Source organism: Mesoplodon mirus (assembly GCF_964341445.2).
Source record: "Mesoplodon mirus genome assembly, chromosome: 5".
In the NCBI taxonomy this organism is placed as follows: domain Eukaryota; kingdom Metazoa; phylum Chordata; class Mammalia; order Artiodactyla; family Ziphiidae; genus Mesoplodon; species Mesoplodon mirus.
Window position 1 is genome coordinate 15781813 of NC_138980.1, and position 14968 is coordinate 15796780.

The following is a 14968-nucleotide window of genomic DNA, read 5'->3' on the forward strand; positions in this document are numbered from 1 at the left end:
TTGAAAAATGGGCAGAAGATGTAAACAGACATTTCTCCAAAGAAGACATACAGATAGCCAACAGGCACATGAAAAGATGCTCAACATCGCTAATTATTAGAGAAATGCAAGTCAAAATTACAATGAGGTATCACCTCACATGGGTCAGAATGGTCATCATTTAAAAATCTACAAATAAATGCTGGAGAGGGTGTGGAGAAAAGGGAACCCTCCTACACTGTTGGTAGGAATGTGAGTTGGTGCAGCCACTATGGAGCACGGTGTGGAGGTTCCTCAAAAAACTAAAAATAGAGTTGCCATATGAAAATGGCATATATCCGGACAGAATTCTAATTCAAAAAGATACATGCACCCCAATGTTCACTGCAGCACTATTTACAATAGCCAAGACATGGAAACAACCTAAGTGTCCACTGACAGATGAATGGATAAAAGTGTGGTGTGTTTACACACACACACACACACACACACAATGGAATACTAGTCAGCCAGAAAAAAGAATGAAATAATGCCATTTGCAGCAACATGAATGGACCCAGAGATTATCATCCTAAGTGAAGTAAGTTGGAAAGAGAAAGATAAACATCATATGATACCACTTATATGTGGAATCTAAAATATGACACAAATGAACTTATCTATGAAACAGAAACAGACTCATAGATAGACAGAATAGACTTGTGGTTGCCAAGGGGGAGGTAGGTGGGGAGGGACAGACTGGGAATTTGGGATTAGCAGATGCAAACTATTATATATTATATATAGGATGGGTAAACAACAACATCCTACTGTATAGTACAGGCAACGATATTCAATATCCTGGGATAAACCATGATGGAAAAGAATATGAAAAAGAATGCGTATGTATGTATAACTGAATCACTTTGCTGTACAGCAGAAATTAACACAACACTGTAAATCACCTATACTTCAAAAAAATAAATTAAAAACAAAGAGAATCACAGGTAGACAAGGTGAGACCACGTCCACTCACCTCGACCTTCAGGCCCGCCTGGAAGCTGATGCCGTCAGGGATGGTGGTCTGGAATTCAGCAATGGTGTAATATTCTTCCTCCACTTGGGGTGGGATGGGAGGCTTGGGCAGACCTCGAGGCTGGTACAATTAAACACAGTGTTAAATCTACTATAAGTCCATTCCCATGGTGCTGAATGGGAGGCGCTAAGGGATTGGGGCAATCACCCTCAAGGGGGCGCTGGCGGACCCATTTGGATTCTAGGACAAAACAAAGGGGACCACTCAGATCATCGTCTTCTAGATAGGTCACTGGCCTTTCAGCTTTAGGGCAATGAGAAAAAACATGGGACATTTGCCTATAATCATGAAAATTTGAGGCAAGACAATATTCTCTGAACTTAAGAGGCAACAAGGGTTGTGAAATGAACACAGGTTTGCGAGTCAGACCCATTGGTGTGACTTTGGGCAAATCCCTTCCCCTCCTGGAGGCCTCAGTTTTATCTCCTGTAGAATGTGGGTAATAACAGGATCTACCTGGTGGGGTCACGGAGAGCATTCAATGAGTTCACGTGGTGAAACTCCGACATACTGCCTGGCACCCAAAAGGTGCTCAATAAATGGCAGACATTAAAAAAAGAAAGCCCATTTTCAAAGTATTGTTTACAGAGTTAAAAATGGAGTATGAAAGTAAAATACCAGAATGGCACCACAAGCGAAACGTGTGCCTTATCCTATTTTGGTTTCAAGTTACACTATTCAAGAAGACTTATCTAAGATAAAGCCGAGTGGGCTCAGGAAGCAGAAAGTACATCCTGAGACCTAATTGTCACAAAGCCATGGGCGAAATGTTTGATCTCTCTGGACCTCAGTCTTTCCACCTGTCAGTGGGATTAGCTTCACAAGGCTGCTGGGTGGGCAGGAAAGACTGCATCCTTGGAGAAGGCGAGGTGAGTGTCAGGGGTCTAGTCTCAGGTCAGGGTCTGGCTCCCCAGTTGCAAGGGTCCACTTACTATGGTCATATCCCGGCGAGGAGGGGGTCTCTGTCTCATCTTGGGTGATCCTATAAAGAGATGACAGATGAAATTCCTGAGGTGGACACCACGAGAGATCTATTCTCTCCTGCAGGAGATTAGGCATCACATTCAGCACAGGCATCAGCGAGCGACTGCGATGCTTCCTGTGGGAGAGCCCAACTAGAAAGGGGACACTCAGACTGGGTTCAGGACTCTCCATCAACAAGGGGATGGTGCCCAGTCCTGGAGTGATGGAAAGCTTTCCAGCAAAGGCAACAAGTGCAGGCTTCAGAGTAACGCAGAGGTGGGAGGCTACAAGTCATGTGACTTTGAGCCGCATGGTCCTCTTCTGGAGAGGGGGTGATAATGCCTGCCTCCTGGAAGCAGTGGTGGAGATGAAAGTCAACAATACAGGTGAGGCTCTTGGCATGTGGCAAGCATGCATTAATGGTACAGCCCCTGGCTTTGTGCTCTGGAACAAACCCAAATTAAACAATGCATAAACAGAGCCAAACAAACTTGGACTGAGGACTTCAGGGGTTTTTACTCTGGAGTTGGGCTGCCCCTGCTCTGGGTCTAAGGGTCAAGAAGAGGATGGCTCTGCAGTGGTCCAAGGCTCCCGGCTAAGGGCAGAACACTGAGGAAGGCACCCCACATGCTGTCAGAGCTGGTTTAGCGTGGGTCTACACAGAGGTGTAGTTTGGTAGTTGGCGTGTAGAGGAGACTGTTAAACTTTTTTTTTTTTAATTAATTATTTATTTTTGGCTGTGTTGGGTCTTCGTTACTGTGCGTGGCTCTTCTCTGGTTGTGGCGAGTGGGGGGCTACTCCTCGCTGCGGTGCATGGGCTTCTCATTGCGGTGGCCTCTCTTGTTGCGGAGCATGGGCTCCAGGTGTGCGGGCTTCAGTAGTTGTGGCACACAGGCTCAGTAGTTGTGGCTCACGGGCTCTAGAGCACAGCCTCAGTAGCTGTGGCACATGGGCTGAGTTGCTCCACGGCATGTGGGATCCTCCCAGGCCAGGGCTCGAACCCGTGTCCCCTGCATTGGCAGGCGGATTCCTAACCACTGCGCCACCAGGGAAGCCCTAAACTCTTAAATACCCATTTTTCCTGTCTTCTATTAGAAAAAAGTCACAACAGAGTTTTAGCCAGACACTTGACTGCCTACATAAAGACTACATTTCCCAGACTCCCTTGCAGCTAGGTACAGCCATGTGACTAAGTTCTGGCCGATGGGATGTGAGAGAGTAACAAGTCTGTAGCTTCTGAGTCCAGTCTTCCACTTCTCCCTGCCTCATTTTCCTTGGCTGGACTGGTGGTGAGCCCTCCTGGACCAGGAGGATGAGGGCAACACAAGATAGATACAGCATAACAAGACTCGTGACTGGACAGAGTTGCCACAGCAGCTCTGGACATATACCTGACTGCTCGGTGAGAAAGAAATAAGCATCTAAATTACTTGAGCCATCATTATTGGGTGTATGTGTGTGATAGCAGTGGGGAGTCTTTGCTTGAGCATCTGAACCTATATATCCTAACAGAGACACGGGCTTTCAGATTTTCACTCGCTCCTCTAGTGTTAACAGGAATCCTCCTATGCTCTTGGCCATGATAGGTTCCTGCCATGGCATGTCAGTGTTTTCTCAGAGTGCTGAGAACAACTGAGAGACTCAAGAAGTTCACTGACCATAAGAGTCACTTTAAACAGCTGGAGAAGCCCAGCGAGGGGCAAGTGACTGCATCCTTGTGGCTAGTTTTTAGTCCTTTCCCAACAGACAGACTGCTTCTGCCCTGTACAGGGTCACATGCTTGAGGCTGGCATCCTGGGTATGCAGCAGACAACAATAATGAACCTACTCTCAGGTGTGCTGGGAACATTAAATGGTAAAATAGATACAAGGAAGCTTTGAAAAGCAGGATGAGTAAAGAACTATCTTCGGAATAAACCCAACACAGGGTCCACTTTTTCTTCCCCTGGCTCAGAAATGAGGCCCTGCAGAGAGACCACTGGCACTTGAGTCAGAGGGACCTGGGTTCAAGTCCTGGCTCCACTGTGCACTAGCTGGGTGGCCTTGGACAAACCCCTTCATCTCTGTTTCCTAACCTGTAAAATAAAAGGAATAGGTCCTTCAAAGGTTGTTACAAGGAGTCAGTGAGACTGATTATAAGATTCCTGGCACCTAGTAGGGGCTTGAGAAACAGGAGCTCTGGTGATATGAGACGGTGGAAGAAACATGGTTTGAGTAGGAAAGCCACGTCTCTCCACTCAGGTTCTGCAACTTGCTGGCTGAATGATCTGGAACGAGTGACCTGGGGTTTGTGAGCCTGTTTTCTTACCTACAGGATGGCGGGCAGCAGGGCTGCTGTGAGGATGAGGGACAACATGTGAGGACCTCTGGGTACAGAGCCTGGCACGTAGTAGGTGCCCAGCTGCCGGGAGCTCGGGTGGGTGTCACTTACTCTGCTTGACGTCACTGTCGGGCGCCGGGCGGCCTTCAAACCGGCCATCCCTCTGGTTGTTGAGCAGCTCCTTCTCCCGGCCCACGGAGTTCTGCTGCCGGGAGATGCCGTCCAGCTCGAGGACGCCCGCGTGGGCAGGTGAGCCTGGGCCCAACTTTGGGGGTACAGGCTCCCCGCTGCTCTTCTTTAGGTAGGAGGCTGGGGCCCAGCCCTCTTTGCCTTGGTACCTGGGAGGAGGGGGAAGGATGCCCGTCAGGCTGCTCTGCCAGGCCCATGGGGAGAAGCTGCGCTCCTACTGTGAGTCCCACTTCGGGTCCCAGACGGCAGGAACGGTGGACCACGACCTGCCCGGGGCCAGAGGCTGGTCACCGCTTGCTGCCTCCTGATGAAGCCTAAGCCCTCACCTGGGCCTCCCCAATCTGGCCTCTCCTTACCTCCCCAGCCTTGGCTCTCACGGCAACCCCCATGTCCCGCCCACCCCACACAGCTTGCGCCCAGAAGTTCCACCATCTCTCACCCCCCTGCCCCTGCTCTTAGAGACCCTCTGCCTGGAAAGCCCATTCTCTCTCTCTTTTTTTTTTGCGGTACGCGGGCCTCTCACTGTTGTGGCCTCTCCCGTTGCGGAGCACAGGCTCCGGACGTGCAGGCCCAGCAGCCAGCAGCACGGGCCTGGCTGCTCCGTGGCACGTGGGATCTTCCCGGACCGGGGCACGAACCCGTGTCCCCTGCATCGGCAGGCGGACTCTCAACCACTGCGCCACCAGGGAAGCCCAGTCCCATTCTCTGTTGTGCTCTTCTTTCCCAGCTCTGCTTAATACCACGCCCCGTCTCAAGCCTCTCCCGAACCTCCCTCCACGGTGCCCCCACTGTCTCCTGCACACCCCACAATCCCAGCACCTATAACACACAGTGACACTTGACTGTGATGGTCCTGTCGCCCCACTTAGAACTCGAGCTCCTGGGGGCGAAGATCATGGATGATTCATCTCTGTGTGTGAGGGCCCTCGCTCCCTGTGAGCTGAGTGAAGAAAAAAGGGGACAAGTGGACAAATTGCCAGTGGACCTGGCAAGGGTGAGCAGCCACAAAGTTCTGCTACAGCCATTGTCCCTGTACAGTCATCACTGCTGGGACAATGATGATAAGGATAAGTGACACTGAGTGAGCACCTACTCCATGTCATTCCTGTTCCAAGCACTTTACAGCTATTGCTATAGTTCATCCATCCAACCTGGGGGTTGGCAGAAACGGATTCAGACCTAGAAAGCTGGCACCAGAGTCTGTGCTGCTTTGCTGCCTCTTCCCAGAAGCCCCAGCTCCCGGCACAAAGCCTGGCACAGGCAGGCCTCCAGTCATACTGCTTAACGAGTAGATTAAACACGCGTTGAGATGAGAACGAAGCAGGTCGGGGGTTGGTTCCAGGGTTACCACAGGTCACTGAGCTTCGGAGTGACTGAGACCCTGACAGACCAGCTCACTGAATTCCAAAGGGAATTGAATGAATGTAACAATCATTTAATTCTCTGCACTATGGAACTCGGTTGAATAGCATGACCAGAGGGGTTGATTGGGACCAGAGGTGTGCTGGAGTCAGCTCACACCACTTGTGACAGCCAGCTGTTCATCTCTCTTCCCAACTGGAAGCTTAAAATCTGCCACGGTGGGCGTATTTACACCACGGAAATTGGCAAACACCTCAACTCAAGAGCATTTTCCCCTGGAGAGCTGGCTGTTAAAGTTGCCAGCACCCCACTGGTCTGAACCACAAAACAGGTGCCCACACCTTTGGGGACGACATCTAACAGCCTGGAGATGATATATGGCAGGGTCACATCTCTTGTCAAGAATCACCTTAAGAACTAAATAGCACTGCGTTTCAATTAAAAAAAAAAAAAAGTCCTTTGTAACTAGAAGCAAACTTAAAAGGAGGCAGAAATCTGCAGTTTGGTGTCTATCAATCTTAAAATATCCTCTGAGACGGACTAAATCTTGTGCTAATTGGAAAACGTCAGACTACACACAATCCGGGCATCACTATGAGATAGTTCATCACTTGGGGGCACAAAGCCATAAGCAGAGAGGCAACACATGCAATGCTGAGTGGGCTTTGGGGTCAGAAAGGTATGGGTTCAAAACCTGGCTCGGTCACTTTCTAGCTTCAGTCAAACCTTCTGATGACCGTGGCAACATCCACTGCAACCTCATGAGGGACCCTGAGCCCAGTCGAGCCACCTGAATTCCAGAGTCACTAAGTTTTGGGATAATTTGTTATACAGCAAGGTAACACATATAATCCAGATACGTGAGTTATCGTTGTCATTCCTCCGGCTTCAAACCTCAGTTCTGAGGAAGTCTTCCTGACTCCCGGGCTGAGGAGCCCTCTTCTGTGCTCCAAAGTCCCCTGTGCAGCCCTCCTACACCCCCCTCGCCTCCCTGCCCTGTACTTGTGTCTGAGTCTGTCTCCTATGCCTGTGGGTCTGAGCTACCGTCTCTTTCTCACTGTTGACTCACTAGCTTTCAGTAGAGAGCTTGGCCCAAAATAGATTTTGGTGTAGGTTTGCTGAATGAATGAAGGGTCACACACTCAGCCCCATGTGAGTGGTCCCAATGTCCTCCTGCCTCTTGTCCGGCCTCACATCACGGCACAGACACCAGGTGGCAGGGACCTCAAGCTTCTTCTCTTGCCCTAATTTCCTGAGGTTGCACCCTGCCCGCCCGGGTAACCAAAGAGGGAGTTCCCCGGACTTTCATTACTAAAAATCATTACTAAAACTGGGAAAGTCCCAAGCAGAGCAAGATGAGTTGGCCACCTTTGCCTATGAGCTTTCAATTCCATCACATAGGTGAAAGAGCTGTGACAAAGTGTTTGGCAAGCCGGTCTCCACTGGACTCTGAGACATGACGGCAAATGATCAGCTTTAGGATGGGCTACTGTCCATGTGGTGTTTAGCATCCTGTTGCTCTCAGAGCGGGGCTGGAGTGGGAAATCGCTCACACAGGGCAGCTTCAGCCTCCACTTACTCATTACGAGACATCTGGAGGTGGAGACCAGTCTTGCTCAATTGGGTTACTGCTTTCGGTGGTTCAGTGTGTTTAGAGACGGTTTTGCTTATAATGGATTTTTAGAGAAGGATATGGGTAGGAAAGGAAGCCAAACAGCACAGAGGAGAAGCATCCTTTTATAGCTCAGGCTGAAACCTCACCTCCTCTGCAACTGCTTACAGATATCTGTGCAGCTGGAGCCTATATGACCTGAAACCCACCCAGCTGCAGAGGGTACCTGATCTTCCACCAGCCTTCCAGGTTTTTCTGGATGACCTCCACCACAGCTCCTCTCTCCAGGTTCATTTCATCTTGGTCACGAGCTGTGTATGGGTAGATGACTGTGTACTTCTCCTCTGTGGGGACAAACAGATGTTGGGGTAAGTCAAGGGCACTATATAAGCCCCGGGATGTTGATGGCCAAGGCTGTGATCTGAGAGATGCCCTCGTAAGGAGGGATTTCCTCCAAAGACTTCTGTGCACCATCTCTGTTCCCACCACCCCACCCCTGGCCCCCAATAAGTGACCCTCACTTAGCCCTGGATGACCCTGTGCAAGCAGCAACAGGACACAGGACAAACGGCAGGTCAGTTCCTCTGAAATCCCTCAGCATCATACATTTGCGCTCACCTTGCTCAAATCTGTGCCTCAAGGTCACCTTCCTTGACCTTGCCTTATGTAATACCCAGACCCATGGCACCCTCATCCCCCTTACCCGGGTTTATTTTCCCCCCTTACCAGGAATTACCTTCTAACATACCAGATAATTTACTTATATTATGTTCCATGTCTGTTTCCCCCGCTAGAGTAAGAGCTCCAGGAAAGCAGGGGTTTGAGTCTGTCTTGTTCATTCCTCTATCTCTAGCACTGGGCACGGTACTGGGAATATTTAGGAACTATTTAGTAAAATAGTCAATGTTTAGTAAATGAACAAGTCCCGAAGGCCTGGTGGGAGTCACCTTGCTCATGCTGCAGCAGGGGTGGGGTGGATGTTAAACCCTCTGTGGGGGCTTCCCTGGTGGCGCAGTGGTTGAGAGTCCGCCTGCCGATGCAGGGGACACGGGTTCGTGCCCCGGTCTGGGAGGATCCCACATGCTGCGGAGCAGCTGGGCCCGTGAGCCATGGCTGCTGAGCCTGTGCGTCCAGAGCCTGTGCTCCGCAATGGGAGAGGCCACAGCGGTGAGAGGCCCGCGTACCGCAAAAAAAAAAAAAAAAACAAAAAACAACCCTCTGTGGCTCCTCTGCAGTTCTTAGTGGTGGAGGGTCAGGGACAAGCTATCTGGCAACATATGGTTTGGGGTGGAATCACTACCAGGGAGGAGACAGCTAGCAATGCTCATTACCTAGCTGGTAGCTGATCTCCATTTTTCATTGTTTTCAAGCCCCTGGATCCAACCACGCCTGAAGCTTCAATTTTATTTTTAAAAATTTATTTTTTTAATTGAGATATAATCGACTTATGGGTGTACAAGTTAATGATTTGAGATATATATCATGAAATGATTGCCTGCTTCTGTTTTCATTAACACCACTGGGGTGCCTTCCATCCCACTCTCAGTGGTTCCCTGCTCCTACCCCCAAAGCCAAGAGAGCTGCCTCGGGCTGTGTCCTTCCCACAGCAGGACCGTACCCCCGACCGCCTGCAGGGCCCCGCTGGCAGGGTTGTTCATTGTCACCCTCAGGCAGGGCCCTCCAGAGAGCAAGAGCATAGCTCCCATCCCCAACACTGTCAGCAGTGACTGCTGAGACAGATAACAGATGAGTGTCCCAGGGGAGCCAGTGAGGCTAGGAGCGGGCTTTCCTGTTTTGGTTACATTGCAGCCCGCAGGGAGGGACTGAGCCAGCTGTGGGCTGACGTTGATGGTTAGTGTGTCCGGGCTGCCTCCCTCTCTCTCTCACTGGGAAAACACCACAGGCTGTCTGTGGCCTTCCCAGCTGGTGCAGAGGGAGGCGGAAAACACACAGGGCGTTTATTTATTTATTGATCTAGCCCCCTGACCTGCTCTGTGGGGGCTGAGCTGACTCAAGCTGCACACATCCTGTATACAGCGCAGTCATCTGTTCTCCTCACTCACAGATGCAGGCTGGGGTGTGGGTGCTGTGAAGGGTGCTGGGGGCAACTCAACCCCATGGATGCACAGAAGTTTTGTCTGGCCAGGTGAGAAGGGACACTGCCTGGGTCCCGGACTAAGTACTGTCAGTACTACAGGCCCTGGACTACTGGGGATTCTCTAGCAACCAGAGACCCTCTCTGGTCTCTGGTAGGATGCTCAGGGTTCCCTAACAAAGGGAAGTGGGAGAGCTTGTAGACTGCGTGGTGGGTAACACTGCCTGCTTACCATCCATCTGCCCTTCCTCTGGTGGCACTGCCAGCCTCCAGCTACATGTTTGGGTGAGGCTGACCTCGCCACCACCCAGAGGGATGGGGAGGGTGCATAACGCTGGCCTGGCCAAAGTGACTGGCCACCGTGATTAGTTCAGGGATGGCACATGACCCAATTGGGTCAGTTGGAACCAACTGATCGTGTTGAAGGAGAAGCATGTTCTTTGGTGGGTGCCCCTGAAGGGTGCCTGGAACGACTGTCACCATGAGACAATGGTTCCAGCAAGGTGGAGAGTGGGAGCTGAAGGTGGCGAGAATAAGCCTCAGGTGCCAAGGACAGGTAGAAAGGGAATGTTGCCTGCCATCAAGCCATGAGCCATGGCAGTCACCCCTAACAGTGCACCCTGAGGGGAATTTGGGATGGATAAAAACAGGAAGCATTCTGTGCTCTGGATTCTGGCCTTCGATAGTTCAGATGCACATCTAAGGAATAATTTCAATGAGACCAGATTCTTGCATCTTTCCGTTCATAGAAAAGCACTAAAATCATTAACTTAAGATATCTGGGGCTTCCCTGGTGGTGCAGTGGTTAAGAATCCGCCTGCCAACGCAGGGGACACGGGTTCAAGCCCTGGTCCAGGAAGATCCCACATGCCACGGAGCAACTAAGCCCGTGCGCCACAGCTACTGAGCCTGTGCTCTAGAGCCCGTGAGCCACAACTACTGAAGCCCGCGTGCCTAGAGCCTGTGCTCTGCAACAAAGAGAAGCCAGTGCAATGAGAAGCCCACGCACTGCAACGAACAGTAGCCCCCACTCACTGCAACTAGAGAAAGCCCGTGCGTAGCAACAAAGGCCCAACGCAGCCAAAAATAAAAACAAATAAAATAAATACATTTATTTAAAAAAAAAAGATATCTGTTTTTTGGGATTAGCAGTAATCTTTTGATGTTAGACTACATGTTTCGTTTTGTTTTGCTTTTCCAGCCAAAAACTCCTATGTATCCTGGTTCCTCCCTTACCTCTTTGGAGCAGTTCCTCAGAGCTATCTGAGAGGCTGTCTCCCAGGCTAGAGTCCTCAGTAAGGTGCCTGTATAAAACTTAACTCACAACTTCTAGGTTGGGCATTTTTCTTCAGTTGTCAGACATTTTCAAGCTCCTGGATCCAGCCATGCTAGAAGCTGACCCTACCCTAGGGTTTTCAATGACATGAGTCAATACACTTCCCTTTTGCTAAAGCTGGTTTGACGTCGGTTTCTTTTCCCTGGGCACTCAAATGCACCTGATGAAGTGAACAGGTCACTGGCTCAGCATTACAGGGGCCCCCAGGTATCATTTTTTTACCCTGGGAAACTTTAGGGCCCCAGGCTGACAAACACCCTAAGCTCCCTCCTCCCAGACCTACATGCCAACACACACGGTACAGACCAGATCACCGTTTCTCACATGCAACAGGCAAGGGCAGTCCCAGAGCATGCAGATGCAGGGACCCAGTTCCGAATACCGAGCGGGGAGGAAAACTCTGAGGTAGGCACCTTGACGCCAGCTGATGGCATACAGGTCCCCCAGAGTCCGGCGGCGGCCCGTGGGCTGGGGCAGAGACCAGTATCTCCATGAGACTGGATGGGCAGCATGTGGAGGCGAAGGTCAGAAGGCAGAGGTAAGAAGAAAGCAGTTCCAGTGTCTTGAGGCAAAGGCGGCACCAAGCACGTGCTCCCACTTAGGAGCAATTAGTTCTGCGTCTATGCCACGCCCCAGGTGTCTCAGAAGGGCCAAATTCCTGAGTACTAACCTTGAACTTGAGTGAAGAGCCACCCAATAGACACAATGCTATTCCCAGCATGATTATAAAGAGGCACTAACAGAAGCCCTCATGGCAGGGGGAAGAAATGTACAAACCCTTAGGAAAATGTGGTCTCCCTCCCATCTTCTAGCTGTGTGACCCCGGGCAAGTGTCTCTACTTTCTGAGCTTTTCTCATCTGTAAAATGGGGACAATCGTCAGTCCCTTACAGAGACATGCCCCGTGGCAGGAATCATTAACTGTCTAAGGGAGCTATAGTTTCCAGGCAGCACATGACTACCCCTTAATCTGAGTTGATTTTTGCACTTTCTCCTCATGAGCGCCGCCCCCAGAGCCTGGTGGGCCCCACAAACGCAGAGCAAAACAAGGCATTTTACTCTGTGGGTGCTGGCTGCAATAAAACTAAATGCAAACCACATATGCATTTTTTTTTCTTTTTTGCTAACCTTTGAGCATAGAAATATCCCTTCTCCTTACCCTCTTTTCTGTGAAATACATACTCAAGTGGCCTTGTGTTTTCTAAACAGTCAACTAAAAGCCCCAAATATTCAACCTTAGGTAAGGCATAGCTCTATGATAATAACTGTTCCCAGTTAGTCATTGTTTTAGGTTCTTTGCCAAATGCTTTGCATGTGGGATCTCATTTAATTAAAAAAAAATCCCATGACATAGATACCATCGTTTCCATTTTTAGAGGAGGTGGCTGAAGCACAGAAAGGTTAAGTTGCTGGCCCAAGACCACTCAGCCAGTAAGTGGTACAAATTCAAATTCGGTGGTGACAGTCAAATTCAGGTCTGACTCCAAAACCCTCCTGTTTATTAGCTAAAGCGAACTCATACTCTAGATTTAGGAATGCTCCTGGGGGGAAAGGGGAGTTGGCTGGGCCTTAAGATTTCTGACACAGCGGGAACCATTCTTTAGGATACCTGTAGGGAAAGTTCTCTGGGAAACAGAAGTGTGTGTGGGTGAGTGGAGAGGGTCAGCTCTGATCCTGACTCCCAGTCAGGGCCGTTAAACCAACACAGAAAGCAGACAAAGCAGAGATCTTTACGGATGGCTTCAGATGTCTTGTACATGAGCTTGGAGCAGCCCCAGCACCTTGGCCACCAGGATAGTTCAAGGGAGGAAGAGTGAGGTGTTGACAGTGATCTGGCTGGGCCCCACTGAGGTCCCATGGAGGTATCAGGGCCCCAGCTCCAGCCAGGCTCACCAGGGTTGGCTCCCCAAGGCCCCTAAGAAAGGGTGGGCTTGCTCTGACCCAACCACAGGGCCTGGCTTCATGTCCACAGGCTCTAGGGCCTGAGCTTGTGAGCCACTGAGGCTGGGAGGCAGAGGCTGAAGGGAAGGGATTGGGTGCCACCGGCCCTCACGGTCTCCCCAGTGAGCCTGAGGCCCTGGCTGCTTCCTACCTTCTTCAGGCTGTAGGGAAAACTCATCCTGCACACCATCCTGTCCTTCGAGGCAGGTTGCAGGGACCCAGCCTTGCTCTTCAGCGGTGCTGACGAACCACCAACCTGGGAAAATGAGAGTGCAGACTGTTATTAGTTGGGTCAGGTGTGAGGGCCGGGCGTCAGAATATAATATTAGATTCAGCCGCTACAGGAGCCAACGCGCAGCGTAAGGCTCAAAAGTTACCATTTTATTAGTAGAACACAACTACCCATGTTAGCTGACTGCTAACTGCTAGAGACAGGCTAACAGGAAACCTGCTCTTGAGCCTGGGACGGGGCTGTGGAGGGGAGTTGGGGATGGGGGTGAGGAGAAAGGTTGTCCTAAAGGATGAGAATAAAGAACGTAGCTCCCTTCGCTAAGGTGTGCAAGGCACTAATCATTTTACTTGCATTATCTTATATCATCTTCACATTATCACCCCTACTGCACAGATGAGGAAACTGAGGCTCCAAGAGGCAAGACTCCTACAAGTTCACACGGCTTACGGCCAAGCTGCGACTTGCACCCAGGGCTCTCTGATACTGAAACCACTGCCCTAAAAACTTATCTGAGACACTGATTTTGCATCTGTTCATGTCAAGGTAAATCTGGCTGCAGATGTAGCAGTTTGAGAGGCTGTTCACTGAGACTCAGGCCCTCCCATTTGAGAGAAAGGGCTCCCATGGAGCCTGTGGTAGGCAGAATAACAATGCACATGGCAAAGAGTTCAAATTAAGGTCACAGATGGGATTAAGGTTGCTAATCAGCTGAACTCCTAAATAGGAGGTTATCCTGGCTTATCTGGGTGGGCCCAGTTTAATGACAAGGCAGGCAGAAGGGTCGGGGGAGATGTGGCTAAGGAAGAAAGGTACAGAGAGGGGCAACACTGCTGGTTCTGAAGGTGGAGGAAAGGGTCACGAGCCAAGGGATGTGGCTGGCCTCTAGAGAATGGAAAAGGCAAAGCAGCAGATGCTACCCAGGCCTGCAGAAGGGAACACAGCCCCAGCAGTACCTCTTTTTTCACCCACTGAGGCCCGTTTTTGGGCTTCTAACCTCTAGAACCATATGATGATAAATTTGTGTTGGTGTAAGTCACTGAATTTGTGGTAATTCGTTATAGCAGCCACAGGAAGTTAATACAGGGCCCAGCTGACTCTGCACAGCATAAATGGAAAAGTAGGATCTGCTCCCCAAGATCACAAACCTCCAGGCCCTGGAGACCCCAAAGGAGAAGAGAAGGAAGGGGCAGACTGTGGACTAGCTTCCTGGTCTTACAGGGAGGCCTTTGCTTTTGAGCTCCCTGAGGTAGAAGCCACCTTCTGCTTTACTTGACTGGATGCACCTTTTAAAATACACGTTTTGGTGGCTTGTGTGTGTGTGTGTGTGTGTTAGTTAAACCTGCAGAAGACCAGAAATCAGAAATATGCCATATATGCCTTCCGAAGGACTCCTATTTGTAGGTATCTGTGCAGGGTTAAGGAACGTGTCACAAGAGCAATGACAACAAAGATGCGCCAGACTGTCTCAGTGTTTCACATCTACTACTGACTGGCTGAGCCCTCACAGCAGCCTGTGAGACGCATTCTATTACTGCCCCATTTTACAGATGGAGAAGCCAAGCTCAGAGAGGGGCAGGGTCACAGAGAAAGTGGCAGAGCTGGGATTCGACCCAGGCCATCTGGCTTCACAGCCTCAGCTCTTAACTACTGGCACAAATGCCTCATGCATTGCTGGATGGAGAGTAAATTGGTATGGCCACAGTTTGGAAGCAGGTCATTTGGCTGTATCTTAACATTTAAAGTATGTGTATATTATGGTCCAGCAGTCTTCTGCGAATCTAACCTAAAGAAACACTCACCAATGTGCACACAGATATACTGTTCACACTAAAGGAAGATATGGCTTATAGTATGCCATATTTTCA

The 14968-nt window shown here is 50.2% G+C and overlaps 1 protein-coding gene across 2 annotated transcripts in view; it reads right to left on the bottom strand.

The window, feature by feature from the left end:
* SH3PXD2B (SH3 and PX domains 2B) overlaps positions 1-14968 on the bottom strand; it is a 112843-nt gene that overhangs the window by 15020 nt on the left and 82855 nt on the right. For both annotated transcript variants that reach the window (XM_082623859.1, XM_082623858.1), the window contains exons 8-12: positions 13023-13127; positions 7727-7844; positions 4449-4675; positions 1987-2036; positions 995-1114 (exon numbers count right to left, since the gene is read on the bottom strand). In XM_082623859.1, the coding sequence (XP_082479985.1) occupies positions 995-1114; positions 1987-2036; positions 4449-4675; positions 7727-7844; positions 13023-13127 (620 nt within the window). The remainder of the gene's footprint in view (positions 1-994; positions 1115-1986; positions 2037-4448; positions 4676-7726; positions 7845-13022; positions 13128-14968) is intronic.